This window comes from Trichosurus vulpecula, chromosome 2, assembly GCF_011100635.1.
Source record: "Trichosurus vulpecula isolate mTriVul1 chromosome 2, mTriVul1.pri, whole genome shotgun sequence".
Taxonomy (NCBI): Eukaryota; Metazoa; Chordata; class Mammalia; order Diprotodontia; family Phalangeridae; genus Trichosurus; species Trichosurus vulpecula.
This window is the reverse complement of record NC_050574.1, coordinates 388196497-388213775: the sequence shown is the minus strand read 5'-3', so window position 1 is coordinate 388213775 and position 17279 is coordinate 388196497. Positions and strand designations below refer to the sequence as shown.

Below are 17279 nucleotides of genomic sequence, written 5' to 3'. Positions count from 1 at the left end.
CTGTTTCACCCCATCTTTTTGTAGGTTCTGCCACTCCAGAATTTGCTTTGAGGCAATATTTTAAAGGTATTTGGAGGGAATTTGGGAGAGCTCAGGTGAGTCCCTGCCTTTTCTCTGCCATCTTAGCTCTGCCTCTCAAGAAAGACTGCTTTTGTTTCTTTTGTTTTTAAAGATATTATGTAGGCTGTAGCTCAAAAGAAGAATTCTGTCAATTTGGCAAACTAATATGTGCCAGGGGTATGGAATCACTTAGAGTCACTCAAAACAAATATTGAAATGCAAATGTAAAAATGCCTTTGACTAAAACTAAGCAGAACAAAACAATGGATCTACAACAGGTATTTGTAAGACATTAAAAAGCTGGTCTTAAAATTTAGTATGATCTGGACTATTTGCTGCTTAGGTCCAGGTCTGTTTATTCCATTTAACTTAAATTAGGGCTAATGGTTTTATTCATTCCTGAAGCCCTGAATATATGATTTTCTTACCTTTGAAGGAGCCATCTGGGTTCTGAATATAGGTTGCAATACTATCATGCAGATATAAAAATTACACATGCATTATGGGAAAATGTAAAGTAAAATTTCAAGCGATTTAATAAGTTCATATCGTATTCAAAAAGAAAATAAAACCAAGTTTCATTTTCCTGTTTTCAATGTAAACTCTACTGCTATAATTTGCTTTTATATGCTCTTAAACAATTTTGGCTAATTATTAGGACAAGCTTTTAAACTTCACCACAATAGGATAAAGATCTGTGATGATGCTGTTTTTCCCTCTAATTACTAGCTTCCCAGGAAAGAGTAACAAAAGCTGACTTCATGCAACATTACACGCCATATAAATGTTTATACCACATAGATTGATGAGTAATATTCTATAAAATTTCAATTCATTTTTGTTTCAAAACACAATCTTAACATCCTGCTAGCTGTTTCCAAAATTTTTCAAGAACTTATCAAATAAGACTCAGCTTTTCTCAGCAATGCAAGGACCTAAAACAACTCCAAAACACTCATGATGAAAAATGCCATCCAGATGCAGAAAGAAACATGGAGTCTGAATGCAGATCGAAGCATAGTATTTGCTCTCTTTTTTTGCTTTGTTTTGTTTTTTCTTTCTCATGATTCCTCCCATTCATTCTAATTCTTCTATACAACATGACTAATATGAAAATAAGTTTAATAAGAATGTATATGTAGAGCCTATATCGGATTGCAGGCCATCTTGGGAACGAGGGGGGGAAGGGAGGTGGAAAAAATTTAAAACTTATGCAAATGAATGTTGAAAACTAAAAATAAATAAATTTATTTTTTAAAAAAAGAACCCATCAAAAAAATATTTATTTTACCTGAAAAATTACTTGATGCAGCCTTGGTTCCATTTGTTTCTGCTATTACACGTCTGAATTGTTCTAAGATTGCATTTAGTTCAGAAGAACGTTGCAAGATTCTATGTTCAGCTATACGGAGACGTTGTTTCAAGGCATGAAATTCTGGCTGGTATGCAATCAACTTTTCTAGAAAGAAAAATATTTCTAATTATTTTCTTTTAAAAGCAAAAATATCAAACACTATAGCCAAAACAGAGAAATTATAGAACCCAAATAATCATGGTTTCATTAGTTAAGAAATTTCACAAGTTCATTGGTGCATAGTTGAAAGACAGAATCATACAAATACACTCTTCTTTTTGACATCAAAGCTATTAACAATCCAACTGTCACAAATAGATTTATAACAACTGAGGAAACCAAGTTTGAGCTACATGACTCATTTTCAAGGCATGTCAAAGAGGTAAGTCACTTACCCCTGTTTGCCTCAGTTTTCTTATCTCTAAAATGAGCTAGAGAAAGGAAACAACAAATCAGTCTTGTATCTTTGCTAAGAAAATCCCAAATGGAGTCGCAAAGAGTTGGACATGACTGAAACAACTGAATAACAACAGGTTGTGCTGAGAAATACATATTTTCTGTTGCTCAGTAGTATCCAACTCTACATGACCCTATTTGGGGTTTACTCAGCAATGATGCTAGAGTGGTTTGCCATTTCCTTCTCCAGCTCATTTTACAGATGAGGAAACTGAGGCAACAGGGGGTAAGTGACTTGCCTGGGGTCACACAGTAAGCATCTGAAGGTGGATTTGAACTCAGAAAGATGAGTGTTCTGGCCTACAGGTCCAGCACTATACCTACTGCACCACCTGTTGGTTTCCTTGGCTCTACTTACTTTGCTCTGATTTAATTCATCTAGAGCTTTTCATGATTCTCTGAATTTGGCATATTCATCATCTTGAAGGACAGCAATATTCCAATACGTGCATATGCCACAGTTTCTTTAGTCATTCTCCAGTGGATAGGCATCTACTTTGCTTACAAGTCTTTGCTACCACAAAATGCGCTGCTATTAATATTTTTGTGTATATGAGGACTTTATTCTTATTAATCGTCACCTTGGGATACAAATCTAGTAGCAGAATCCCTGAGCCAAAGAGTATAGACTTTTTAGTCACTTTATTTTCACAATTTCAAACTGCCAACCAAAATGGTTAAACTGATTCACAGCTCCCTCAACAATGCATTAGGTGTGTCTATCTTTCCACAACTTCTCCAGTACTGACTACTGCCATCTTTTGTCATCTTTGGCAATTTCCTGACTCTATAGACCTGAGGGCTTGTGGTAGCAGAACACTGCATATACTGACACAACTGATTGCTATATCAGTTGTTTTTGCTGTTCTATTTCTTTCTCTTTCCTTTTTAGTCTTTATTATAATGGATGGCTCTCTTGGGAAGGGAGAGGAGAGGAACATATTTAGAAATAAAGGCAATGTAAAAACAAGAGCTAGCAACAAAAACTAATGTTGCCAAACAGATTAATTTCCATATTCAGTGTCTCTGCACTAGGGAGATGTTGTCTGCATAGCATGATCCTCTTGACCTTAGCTTCTACTATAGCATCTTAGACAAGTCCTACTTTTCCTTTCCTTGAAATTTTTGAAATCTACTCTTCCAAAATACAAGGTATGTGCAACTGTAGCCAGTTTTACCTTCATTGTCCTTATTATTATATATTCCAGAACGAGGTAATCTCTTTCTGCAAAGGTTTTCATCATTTCCAATTCATCAATTCTTCTTGGTAGAAATCAGATCCTGGAATAAATCTCCCTTATCGCTTCCTCTCCTCTCTTATAAAAAAAGTTTAAAATTTCTCAGTTGTTCAATTTCTCAATTGGATGTGTGGAAAATTAATAGTCCTTTTCACCAATATAGTGTACTACCTCGGCACCAGACTAGTGATTTGTTTCTAGAGCTAAGTACTCCTTACCTCTTTCTGGCTGGCAAACATAGAATACCCACACAAGATTACCTCTGCTCCTTCCTTCTTTCTCATCAAAATGTGCTCCACTCATGCTTCCCCTTTATCTAGATTATGGCTTTCCATAAAGAAACCTGTATTTTAAATCAAGGCCATCCCTAAAATTGTTACCTCCCTCTAGAGGCAGATAACTGGTGCAGTGGATAGAGCACTGGGCCTGGAGTCAGGAAGAGCCCGAGTTCAAATCCTCCCTCAGACACTTGCTAACTACATGACCCCAAGCAAATCACTCAATCTGTCTACCTCAGTTTCCTCAACTGTCAAACGGGGATAACAACAGTACCTATCTCCCAGGATTGTTGTACAGATCAAATGAAATATTTGTTGAGTACTTGGCACAGTGCCTGGAAAATAACAGGTACTTAATAAATGTTTATTTTCTTTTCCTTATTCTCTAACCTCACACTTAATATCACCTCAGCATCATCCCTTGTCCTCTCCTCCTTCTGCTTCTAAGAATGAGGTAGCTCTTTTTGTCAATACCGAGTTCTCCATTTTTATCCTTGATTCTCTTCTTATTTTCTCTTGCAGGTTGTCCCTTCAATCATTTCCTCTCTGGCTTTAATTTTCAAATATTACTTAAATAATCCCAACACTCAAGCCCATCCTTAAAAAACAATTACTTGATCATACTCTCTCATCAAACTATCATTCCTATATCCTTTCTCCCTTCAATAGTCAAATTCTTAGGAAAAGGTCTGCAAACTCAGGTGTCTCCACTTAATCCCACTCACTTCTCAATCCCTTGCAATCAGGTTTTCACCCAAACCACTTGATAGAAACTTGTCTCTCCAAGGTCAGTGTTTTCATCCCTAAATTCAATCGCTTTTTCTTAGTTCTCATAGTTCCCTTCTTACTTATCTGCACCATTTAATGCACCACCTCCTTCTAGATACTCTCTCTTCCTTGGGTTTCTGCGGCACAACTTCTGTCCTGGTTGCCTTGCTGCCTTGGACTGATCAATCCAGTTCTCCTCTGCAGGATCGTCATCCAGTTCCTGTATTCACTGGTTCTCAAGACCACCATTCTTCTAGTAGCCCAAACCTCAGTCAGTCTCTAATTTTCACTCTCACTCACTCCAATATACAATCAGTTGCTAAATCTTATTGATTTCAACGACCATAACACATTCACTTCCATTCACAACCACTCTTCTTATTCAAGCCCCCATTACCTTTCACTCGTCTACTGCAATAGCCTATTAATTGATCTTCTTGAATCCAATCTTTCCCCCTCTCCAAACACACCCTCTATGCAACTAAATATTCCTAATATTTTAAGAATGATACTTTAAGGATATTACCTCTTTCCAGCTAAATATTTGTAATAATATTCAGAATAATAAATATTAGGAATATTCCTAAAGAGCATGTCTGATAATGTCATTCCTCTACTCAAGAAGCTTCAGGAACTTTCCATTCCCTTTAGGAAAAATATAAACTCTTCTGTTTTGTATTAAAGCTATTCACTGACTGTTACAAATACAATTATAATAACTGAGGAAACAAAGTTTGAGCTATGTAACTTATTAGCAAGGCATGCAGGTATCACAACAAATCAAGACTGGAGCCCCTCAAAAGGCACAAGGATCTTGAATACAAATTCTGCACAGATTTTTATATGGTAAAAGAAAACAATAAATAGGATACAAAACAGGACGTAAAATTAGGTAATCAGATTCCTCATTGGAGGAGAGATTTGGTCCTTTCTGGGGTGGGAGCAAGAGAGTGGAATTCCCCAAAATCAGGTGATTTACATGAAAACAACAAAATGAAAATCATTCACAAAATGGAATCACTGCTCACAAGAGGAAATCAGTTTGATTCTCACAATTTCCTCCTTTGATCCTTGCCTCTCACTCCCAAGGATTACTATCTATGCTAAGTTAAATTTATAAAGTTTTTTTTTATATGTATCAGCATTACATACCAAGAAAAGCTCCCTAGGAAGCATCCTTTCACACAGCTTAGAACAACAGCTAATACAAAATCTAAGAACAAAAATGATGCATAAAGCAAAGACAGCCCATTTACTTACGGTGGCTAATATGCTACTTTCCCTGCAACTAAGTGAACTAAGAGGAAGAATCCCACCAAGGGTCACTTGGTTTAGGTAACTGTGTTTCTGCTATAACCTGTTAGATATTATGAAGATTTGTCACAATTTCTCCTGATCAGTTAATATATAAACAACCAAACTTATCAATCATAGCACAAGGCTCTCCCAATGAAGCCATAATAAGGTCTAAGACCATATGATTTTCTATGTAAAATTCTGTATGTAAGCCCATTTGTTCTAAGGAATCTGCCTGGATTTGGAAGGAGATAGACTCACTTGTGGCCTCAGTTTCAAGTGAGTGGTTTCTAGGAGCCTACTCTAGTACTGCAAACCCTACAAAGGGAAATAGGCACCAGAGGATCTTCATCCCTAGCCCATATTCTTTCACAGGGTTCTGGAATGTATTTGCATCTGCACTAGCTAGGGTCTCTTCTATTTTTTGATGTTTAAACCACCAAGCTCCCAAATTTCTGGTAGTTTTCTTTCCCACTAGTCCTATGGTATGATTAAAGACTGATACTGGCAGGGTTGAACAGACAATCCCACATGTACCAAACCAATTCAGGGGAAGAGAGGATTACTGGCACAACCAAAGAACTGTCCAAGGGCTACTAGACCCCAAGGAATTCCTGAAGGGGAATACTTAATCCCCTCAAAGGTCCAATTATTCTTATAGTATAAATTTGTCCTGAAAGTTTTATCATACTTGGTCCAGCTAGAGCCTTATAAGTATGGTTGGCTGAAGAGATATATTGAAGTTTCTTGTCTCTAATCTCATTAAAGAGGTAGGTTTTAGTGCAAATAAAAGGATCTTCTTTGGTAATATCAGGAAAAGAAAAAGTCAATCTACCTATCTTCAAATTTCCTAAATCTACAGTATCATTATGGCCTTCCTTCTTGGTGACACAGATATGCAAACTCAGAAGGAGAGTGGTGACTACAAGTGATACAGTACTAAATTTGATGGCCTCAAGGGTCCCATTAAATTTGAAATGGCACCCCAAAGGACAGACAGTCATACTTGGTGAGAGAAACTCCAAGTAAGGAGTGGTTTGCCTTCTGCAGTCACCCAGACCCTAGATACTTGCTTGGCACAAAAACGCCATTTCAACTTCGCAATTTCAGAGTCAGTGTAAGATAGAGAGAGGTCAACATCAACAGAAGCAGAAGGATGAAACACAGGCACAGGGCCCTCAAGGGTAGCAACTTTTGTAGTAGCACCAGCAAGATTGTAACTTCTTGAAACAGAGTCAGTATGATCAGTGTGGGCAGGACAATGGACAATAGCCAGAGCACTAGGAAGCTGTATAGCAAACAAAATTTTGGGCATTTGCAATGACAATACCAGAAGAAGTCGAGAAACCCCCCTGAAACATAGCACCTCATCATCACAACAAACTTTAAAGGCATAATGGGAATTGGTGTAGATGGCTGTACTTTGTTCACAGGCAGATGGCAAGCTTGGGTAAGTGCAGTTATTTCAGCAGCTTGGGCACTGAGTTCAGTTGGCAGAGGCTGCACCTGTGTACCAGATGCTATCTCTCATAAAGGAGGAACCATCAGTATATATGCAAAAGGATATCAGAAAGGTCAGAGTCTATCGGCCATATCTACCAAAGAGGAAGAGTCATGGAAAAGCTCTCCTGAGGCAGGTATATCAGGAAATGACATGGCCAGGTTGAGAAGCGAACATTTTCTTTGTCCAATAAAGTCATTTCATATCTAACAAGTCACTGATTAGAGAAAGCTTGCATGAAATATCTCAAAAACGAGAGCCTCAATCTCATGGGAGCACTGCTCTACAAGTGAGACCCCTAACACCAAAAAACATGCCTTTTCAACCAAAAAGGTGGTGGTGGCTTCTACCACTAACAAGTCCCTGCAGCCACTGAATCTGTGTGGAGTAATATACTATAGGGCAAAGAGAAGGTCCAAGGGATTGAATGAGGATCCCTGAGGCTATCCCCTTATGTTTGTGTACAAAAATAGAAAATGGCTTCCTGTAAGCTGGAAGTCTCAGTGCTGGAGCTGATAGCAGGGCTTTCTTGAGGGCCACAAAGGCAGTGAGATGTGTTGGTTCAAGGTGCAAAGATTCTGAAAAATTATCTTCAGTTAGGAAAACCAGAGGTTTAATGATCTCACCAAATGACAGAATCCACTGGCAGCAATATCTAGCTGCTCCCAAAATAGCACATAACTGTCTTTTGGTTATGGGTACTGACAATTACTGAAGAGCCTGTAGTATGCTCTTTGGGGAAACAGAGCAAGCGCCAGCAGAGAGAATGAAACCGAGGTATTCCAACTTAGGAAGGCACCATTGCATTTCTGATTTAGAAACCTTACAACCCTTCAGACAAAGGTGGAAAAGAAGATGGCAGCTGTCATTTTGACAGACTTCAACAATGGGCGCCACTAGCAGATCATCAATGCACTGAACCAGAGAAGAGAGTAATGGAAGCCAAGTCCTACCGTCAGATTTGAAAGAACAAACTGGAGCACCCTTGAGGCAGATGAGTCCATGTCTATTGTGTGCTCTTCCAGGTGAAGGCAAATCCCACTCACCCAGACTCTCATTTCCTGTTTACTTTCATACTAAGCAGGTACCTGGGATTTGGGTGAATGAAGATGCTAAAAATATATATATAACTGAGCAAAGATCTATCATAATAAAAAAGTTACATCACAGGGAACTGAGAATGATGGTCACAGAAACTGGGAACTACTGGGTATGTGGGTATAACATAAGCATTAATGGCATGTAAACCTTGCACAAAGTTTTGCCATCTGGGCCTGGCTGGGGTTTGTTTTTTTAACAGGGAGAACAGAAGTGTTACAAAGGGATTTATATGGAACAATAATATCTTGATCCTTCATAGAGTTAATAATGGGTATAATACCTTCAAAGGCCTCCCAGTACAAAGGAGATTGAGGAATAGATGGTGGAAAGTCCTCCCTTGCTTTTGATGACAAGGACAGTGGATTTTAACAATCCTACGTCTGAGGATGAAATCAAGAATAGATTTCATATGGAATATGAATATAGAATATAGAGAATGAGGAACATCAGATGGAATTCCAGGGCTATCGTCAAGGGCCTCTTGGGCATTCAAAAACAATACAGGGAACAAAAAAAAAAGAGTCCTCAGGGAGTTGCAAGGAGAGATCCATCAAGGAGCAGGAAATAGTGGCCCTAAGTTTAAAAAGGAGATCATGGCCTAACAGGTTGACAGGAGAATTGGGTATAAGGAGAAAGGAATGCTCTACTGACAGAGGACCAACAGTTACCATAAAGGGAGACAATTTGGGGATACTTTGAGGCTTCCCCAAGATCCCAACAATATGTAGAGAACCAACAGAAAGGTAGAATCAGAATGTAGTTTACTCATCAAAACCAAATTAGAAGCTCCAGCATCTAATACGCAATTACAAATCATGTTACCAACTTTTAAGAGAGACATGGGATTCACCAGTAGGGGGAGGGGTAGAGACTGGGACAGCTGAGGACAAGGACATCAGGATCAGGAAAAATGAAAAAATCAGCTTCAGAGTTCCTGCCATTCCCCCCACACGCTCGTGCCAAAGACCCTTTGGCTTATCTCAGCACCCCCTATGTTTCTATTCCTTAAGTCCCACTTCTTTCTGGCATGATGGACCTTTTTGTGACAGTAAAAGCACTCCAGCAGCCTGTACTAGTTCCCTGATACAGCCGGAAAGGGAGCTGGAGATGCCTGGGCAGAAGTTGTGAAGTATGTTTTTTGGTCATTCCCAGCTGAAGCAGGAGCCTCCCCAGGTTCCAAGATATAAGAAATTTTCCAGGGGAGGTCCCTTTGGTATGCAGCTACCAGATCCCGTCTTTCCCTTAGGGGAGCTTCCCCAGAAATATGAGGGCTTACTTAACTTCGAAGAATCCAAGATCAAGAGGGAGTCTGACCTCCAAGGGAGTCTTCTGTGAAGAAGTCCCAGAGCATGTTCTAGGGAGTTTTTCTAAAAGGCTGTCCATGGGCCCAGGTTTTCCTCTCAAATCCCATCTGGGGCACCAATAGTCATGAGTGGGTTTATAATAACTGAGGAAGCAAAGTGTGAGCTATGCAATTTATTTGCAAAGGATTGATGGTGCGCAACAAATTGGATCCAGGGCTCCTCAGCAGGCACAAGAACCCTGAATACAGATTTTTGCATAGATTTTATACATTAAAAGAAAATAAATGAGATATAAAACAGGAAGTAGGATTAGTAATCTGATTTCTTATTGGAGGAGAGATCTGGTACTTTCCAAGCTGGGAGAGAGAGAACAAGAGAGTACAATTCCCCAAAATAAGGTGATTTATAGGAAAACAACAAAATGGAGTCAGTGTTCACAAGTCAGTTTGGTTCTCACAACTCTGGTCTATCTTTGCAAGCTGATTACCCAATAGGTCCCCTCACATACTCTATAATCCAGCCAGGCTAGTCTACTTGCAGATCACTGTACACAACACATCACTGCACACAGAATTCTACTACTTGCCTTCACACTTTTGCACAGGCTTTCATTGTGCCTAAAATGCTTTTCCTTCTCTCAGAACCCCTGATTCTCTAAGGCCCAGGTCAAATGCTGCCTCATTTGAGAAGCCTTTTCTGATCCTCTTACTTGTGCCTCCCTCCCAATTATTGTGTATTTATTTTGTATATACCTTGTATTTATTTACCTGTGAACAAGTTGGTCCCTTACTAGAAGTATTCTTAAGCTGGCATCCATGGGGGATATTCCATGGATAGAATTAAAGAGGTTCATGAACTCAGAAGGGAAAAAAATATATCTTTATTTCATTATGTACTAAGCATTGAGGGTACAGAGTCTAAGCCACTGTCAACACAAAGCATTTCCTTCAACTGAATTTTTATATTCTGGGAAGAAAGGGGCCTTTGGCTTCAAAAGACTGTCAAAAAAGTTCAACACACACACACACACACACACGCACACAATGTTAAGAATCCCTGCCCTCCCTAAATATAAAATGAGGAGTCTATATTCGATATTCCTCAAGGAAGAACTGTTTTGATTCTGTCTGTCTTTATATCATCTGTTCTCAGACTACAGCAGATGCTTAATGCTTGCTGAATGAATGAAGTGTATCTCTTCACATATAATTCTGCTCCACTTTTTCTATAATCTGTTTCTCTTAAATAAGGCATATATTTCCACTGTAGTAATACAATCATGTGTAGCATCCCACGCCTCAGTGATACCTATCTGATTTCATTTATTTTCTCACTTTCTTGTCCATACTCTGCATATTTGCATATCAACATCTGAAGAAATGAATATTATTACTGCTCTTTTTCCTATTTCTGATGAACTAATGAGTATTTTTATTGATACTCTAACTATATGATGCCTATCATTCCCTTCAGTATCTGGCCTAATGGCTAAATGCAAAAGATTTTTCATCCTCAAATTCTAGTTGAAGGCCCTCTTAAATCAGCAAATTTTCAAGTAAAAGTATTCTTCCTAACACTGTTAGATGCATTCAATCTACAGTAAAGAGCTAAAGAGTCTGTAATTCCTTTTTCTTAAGACTTGTTTAGAAGTCTAAGTTCTCTTACTGAGTCAAATTTATAAAAGTACAAGTCATTCCCCAATTGATAAATGGTCAAAAGAGATGAACAGGCAGTTTTCAGATGAAATTAAAGCTATTTATAGTCATATGAAAGAATGTTCTAAATCACTATTGATTAGAGAAATGCAAACTAAAACAACTCTGAGGTGCCACATCACACCCATCTGATTGGCTAATACGACAAAACAGGAAAATGATTAATGTTGGAGAAGATGTGGGAAAATGGGAACACTAATGCATTGTTGGTGGAGTTGTGAACTCATCCAACCATTCTGGAGAACAATTTGGAACTATGACCAAAGGGCTATGAAAGTGTGCATACTCTTTGATCCAGCAATAGTCCTACTAGGTCTATATCCCAAAGAGATGATAAAAAAGGGAAAAAGATTCACATTTACAAAAATATTTATAGCAGCTCTTTCTGTGCTCGCAAAGAATTGGAAATTGTGAGGATGCCCATCAATTGGGGAAACGGCTGAACAAGTTGTAGTATATGAATGTAATGGAGTACTATTGTGCTATAAGAAATGAACAGGCAGACTTCAGAAAAACCTGGAAAGACTTATATGAACTGATGCTGGGTAAAGTGAACAGAACTAGGAGAACACTGTGGACAGTAACATCCACAGTATGTGATGACTGATTTTGCTAGACTCTAATGGTAATTTAAATGGGAAGATCCTTCTCATCCATTGATAGGTCCATGTGACCTGCTTACGTCACAGGAAGCTTAAGTCACATGTGGTGGGAGGAGCTTGCTGAAAGAGTAGAACAGGAAAAGGTGGAGCAGGAAGGAAGCTGCTCAGAGCAGTTAGAGCTGAGGGACAGAGGTGCTAGCTGTGCTGTGAGTGTGTTTGTGGGAAGGCCCCAGAAGGGGGGAAGGTTATGGGATGGAGTGACTCTGCTGTGATATTGTGTATTAACCTCTATGCTACTTGGATAGATTGGACTTACTGGTTTTGAGACTGGGTTTTCTGGTGTCTGAATAAATGTTTTGCTTCTGTCTTCCATATGGAGAGTCTGTTACACTTTGCAATTCAGAACCACGCTGGGATACTCATAACAATCACAACCATTGTGAAAATTGCCTTGGCAATACATAGACTTAGCCCTTCTCAGCCATGCAAGAACCTAAAACAATTCCAAAGGACTCATGATGGAAAATGCCATAGTTATTTCTCAAAATGCCAACCACAATGATTCATTTTTCTTCTGTGACCAGTACTAGACATCCTTTCCCCTGGGGTACCTATGTATCTTCAACCATCCTTCAACAGAATAAGCTACTTCCTCAGAGGGTCCCAGTTGCACTGGTAGTCTATGGAAAAAACTTTGAATCTATTACATAGTTCCAATGACTTAATAGTCCTTTTCCTGCTCTCTTTCTTCCCCAACATGACAAGTTTCTACCCTAGTACTTCCTGACAAAGGTCTGGATTTTTCTTTGCTATCTCTGACATACATCTATGCTATCTCGAAGTATTTTTTTTTCCTATTTTTTTCTAAGGAGTACTTCATTCTCCCCGATAAGTTGGAAAGTATTAAGGTGTTCCTTCAGCCTTTTCCTCATATCTGACAGGAAGATCAAAACCTGTACTTTGTACATCCAGAGTTGTCAAACCAGAACAAACATTAACAGTGAAAGCTCTCCAAGTCAAGGACTAGAACATTCACTTTACTTTCCATTTCTACTAGAACTTATATCTAACCTCTCTCCTAGTACTATATAGCAGGCTCTTAAACCAAGATCTCCCCATGGGGGGAAAATTATTTATACTGAGCTTGTATTTGATTTGTTCTTTATTATTCCTTTTTTTAAAATTTTTAATTAATTTATTTTTAGTTTAGAACATTCAGTTCCACAAGCTTTTGAGTTTTACATTTCCCCTCCCTCCCTTCTCCCCTCCCCAAGACAGCATGCAATCTGATATAGACTCTACATATACATTCATATTAAACATATTATCACATTAGTCATGTTGTAAAGAATTATAACCAATGGAATGAAACACGAGAAAGAAGAAACAAAACAAAAAGAAAAGAGAACAAATAGTATGCTTTGATCTACATTCAGACTACATAATTCTTTCTCTGGATGTGGCTAGAATTTTCCGTCACGAGCCTTTTGGATTTTCTTAAAACCTTGCATTGCTGAGAAGAGCCAAGTCTATCAAAGTTAGTGACTGCACAATGTGGCCATAACTGCGTACAATGTTCTCCTGGTTCTGCTCCCCTTACTCAGCATCAGTTCATGAAAATCTTTCCAGGTTTTTTGATTTGTTCCTTAATTAACAGATTCTGGCCAACACCCAAATACAGAGCAGCAGCTGAAGTCAGTTCTTGGCCTAGGTCATCTGGAAAAATCCAATTTCCAACTATTCCTTGGCTTCCTTTTTCTTGCTTCTCTCCATTACTGGTCCTATTACTGAAACCTACCTCTATATAATGTGCTCTAGTTTTCCAACTCATCTTTTCTATAGAAAGTAGCCAATCCTTTGTCCTGGAACTAAGCACCTTGGCGTATATAAAATTGTCTTCAATTTTTTAAAAATGTGTTACAAATAAAAACCTCTGACCTTAAGGCAATATCTTTTTCAAACTGTAATTTGCAGAAAGTCATGGTTTTATTGATCATCAGCTGTTTGGACCTTTCTTCAGGTCCTTGTGACATTTGTTTTGTTTAGTATTTATCAACCTAATCTATTCTGGGGACCTGTAAAGTATCTTCTGCAGGCTCTTTAAGGGAAATCTTGAACCTTAGGAAACTGATAAAAACTTGTCATGTACTAGTGTTAGTCATTGGCAGTTAGTTAAGAATGTCTTAGACTCTGGATCCTTAGTGCCTAGCACATAGTAGGATAGGAAAAAATGCTTGTCAATTAATGGTAATGGTAAAATGCTGGCCTTGAGTACTGTGGTGGTTGTGTTTTGTCCTTTGTTCTTGAAAAGGACCAAGACATCCAGAATATGATGCCAGGACTTGAAAGTGAATTGGATTTAAGTGAGGTAGGGCTGTGCAAAGTCACAAGCCTCACTTTTTCCTCCAGAGGCATCTGGGTTGGGTGCCCAGATATAGATCAGGACAACTGGAGGTGGCCCAGGGCCTAGACTGACAAGGTTGGAATGAAAAAGTTCTACCTACTCCCAAAATAGAAATGAGTCCTTTTCAAAGCATTTATTACGTGCCTACCATGTGACAGGCACTGGGCTGAGTGCTTTACAAATAGTATCTTATTTGACTCTCACAACAACTCTGCAAGGTAGGTGCTATCATTATCTCCATTTTATAGTTGAGGAAAATGAGACAGAAGTTAAGTGACTTGCCATGGGTCACATAGCTAGTGTCTGAGGCTAGATTTGAAATCAGGTCTTCCTGAATCCAGATCCAGCACTCTATCCACTGTGCCACCTACCTAGTTTAAAAAAAGAGCAATTTGGAGAGGATTCTGGGAGGATGACAGAGTAGGTCAGAAAATCCCAAACTCTCAAGATCCGCCGCGCCCCCCCCCCCCCCCCCCCGCACGAAAGAGTTAAAATAGCACCTTAGGGCAAACAAAGTGTGGGTGGAGACAGAAAAGAATAAGGGCACAACAGGGATCTTTCTGGGACAATTTGAGAAGATCCAAAGAAAAATCCCAGGTTTGGTCCCTCAAAGAGTAAACACCCCCAGGCTACAGTACATTTTAACAACAAGCTTCAAGTCCTGGGGTTAGCTGGTTTGAGAGGCTACCTTGGCCCCAGCCACAGGAACTTTTAACCCCAGGATAGTGAAGGGAGTTGGGTGTTTGAGCCCAGAAAGATTTAAAGAACCTCTGCTGATGAGGAACACCAGAGCCAGCAGTCCTGGAAAGAGCGGTGGGGCCGAGAAGGAGCCACCACAAGCCCAATGAGTGCAGAAGCAGTGGGGCAGAAAGCCCCTGGCTGTGGACATGTACAGGAGGTTGGAGGTTTGGCTTTGGTTCCAGGTTAGAGGGGAGAACTGAAGATCTGGGGCAAGAGGCCCCATTTCCCATACCCTAGGGCTAGAGGTGATTACAAAAATCAAGCTATTACCACAAAAAAACGCACAGGCAAAGGGGAAAGAATCCAAACGTACAAACCTATTATGGGAACAGAGATGACCAGAGTTCACCTTGAGAGGAGGATATTGAATTAAAGAAACCCCCGAAGAGTAATGTCAAATGGTCACTCACCCAGAAAGAATTTATAGAAGATCTTAAAAAAGACTTTAAAAATCAAAAGACAGAGATGGAGGAAAAACAAAAAAAAAATAAGAATAATCCAAGAAAAACAAGAAAGTTATGAAAGGAAAATTAACCAATTAGAAAAGAAGATCCAGAATCTTAAGGAAGAAAATGACACCTTGAAAATTAGAATTAGGCAAAGTGAAGCCAGCAAAATTATAAGAGATCAAGAAATAATTAAACAAAACATGAATAATGAAAAAACAGAAGAGAGAGTAAAACATCTTATAAGAAAAACAACAGATTTGGAGACTAGATCAAGAAGAGAAAATATGAAAATAATTGGACTAACTAATAATTGGAAAGTTGTGATCAAAAAAAGAATCTTGATACCATAACAAGAAATAATTAAAGAAAATTGTCCTGAAGCATTAGAACAAGGCAGGGAAATAGAAATAGAAAAAGTACATTGATTACCACTTAAAAGAAATCCTATGAGGAAAACTAATAGGAATATCATAGTCAAATTCCAAAATCCCCAGCTCAAGGATAAAATATTAAAAGCATCAAGATTAAAACAATTTAAATATGAGGGTATCACAATCAGAATTACATAAGACCTAGCAACAGAGACATTAAAGGACCGCAGGTCTTGGAACACAATATATCAAAGAGCAAAAGACCTGGGGCTCTGGCTGAAGATATCATACCCTGCAAAACTAAATATTATTTTGAATGAAAAAAAATGGACACTTGATAAACTTTCAGACTTTCAAGACTTTGTAAAAAAAAAAAATCCTCAACTTAATAGATGATTCAACATACAAGAACCAAGAGAAACATAAGCTATATACCAAAGACTAATTATAAGGCATTCATGAGGACAAACTGTTTACCTTTATATAATGTAAAATATGTCTAAGATTCTTATTAATAACTGGCAAGCTCATAAGAAAGATTGGGGTAAACATGATATGAATTTTAAAAAGTAAAACCATTTAGGAACAGCTAAAAAGAGTAACTATTTTACACAAATGAGGCGCAAGAGGAAGAAAGCATACAGAGGAATTAGATGGGGGAGGAGGGCTGGTAGTTCTAGTAATCTACTGTCAGCAGGAATGGGTTTAAGAGGGAACAATACATACATATTTAGAAGAGTAAAAAAGTCTTCTAAATTTAGAAGAAATAAAATGGTAGGGCCATAGAGAGGGGGGAGAGGACAAGTGAGGGATCTTTAGAGGGGAGAATGAGGGAATAGGTAAAGGGTGGATATAGAACGGTGTTTAGATTAATGGGAACGGGAGGCTAGGGGAGGGATCTTTGGAGAGGGGAAGGCAAGGTAGCAGATAGAAGTAGAGGAGGCAGGAGGGATAGGAAACAAGAGATGTACAAACATAAAAACAAAGATCAGGAGTACAGTATGTTTGGGAAAGTATATGTCTATATATGCATAAGTATATATGTATATACATATCTGTATGTGTATGTATAATATCAAAAACATATCTAAACTATATTGTAGCCTTCTGGGGGTAGGGGAGAGGGGAAAGAACAAAGCTTAAAAGTGCACAGCGGAGAACAAAAGAAAACACAAGGAAGCAAAGATGGACAATTCTCAACACAATGTGTATTATTTATCATACAGGCTTTCTTGAAATGATAATTTATTGTTACATATTTTGAATCCTCTCTCTTATGTTCTGCTATGCACATGACGTGCTTTTTTTCTTTCTTTGTATTTAAGTTTATGATGTGTTTTTGTTTCTTTTCTCTATTCTGTATCTCTTTTTAAAATAAGTTCTTTTAACTGTAGTAGAAAGTTAAAATCATAGCCTTTCAAAACTAAAATTCAAGTCAATTCAACATGTATGAAGCTTCTGCTATGTGGGAGGCACTGCGAAGAGATTTTAGTGAATATCAAGTCTAATCCTCTGACTTCACAGATGAGATCTTCCTGCTAAACTGGAACAAAATTCAAACCTTCTCTGCTGCTGCCCTGAAGTAATTTTCCCACTTGCCAGGAGAGAGAAACAGGTCCGAAATCACCCAACCTCCTTTCA

The 17279-nt window shown here is 38.5% G+C and overlaps 1 protein-coding gene across 1 annotated transcript in view; it reads right to left on the bottom strand.

Moving 5' to 3' along the window:
* MGAT4A (alpha-1,3-mannosyl-glycoprotein 4-beta-N-acetylglucosaminyltransferase A) overlaps positions 1-17279 on the bottom strand; it is a 160696-nt gene that overhangs the window by 90990 nt on the left and 52427 nt on the right. Inside the window, exon 3 of the mRNA XM_036744628.1 lies at positions 1352-1519. Within this exon, the coding sequence (XP_036600523.1) occupies positions 1352-1519 (168 nt within the window). The remainder of the gene's footprint in view (positions 1-1351; positions 1520-17279) is intronic.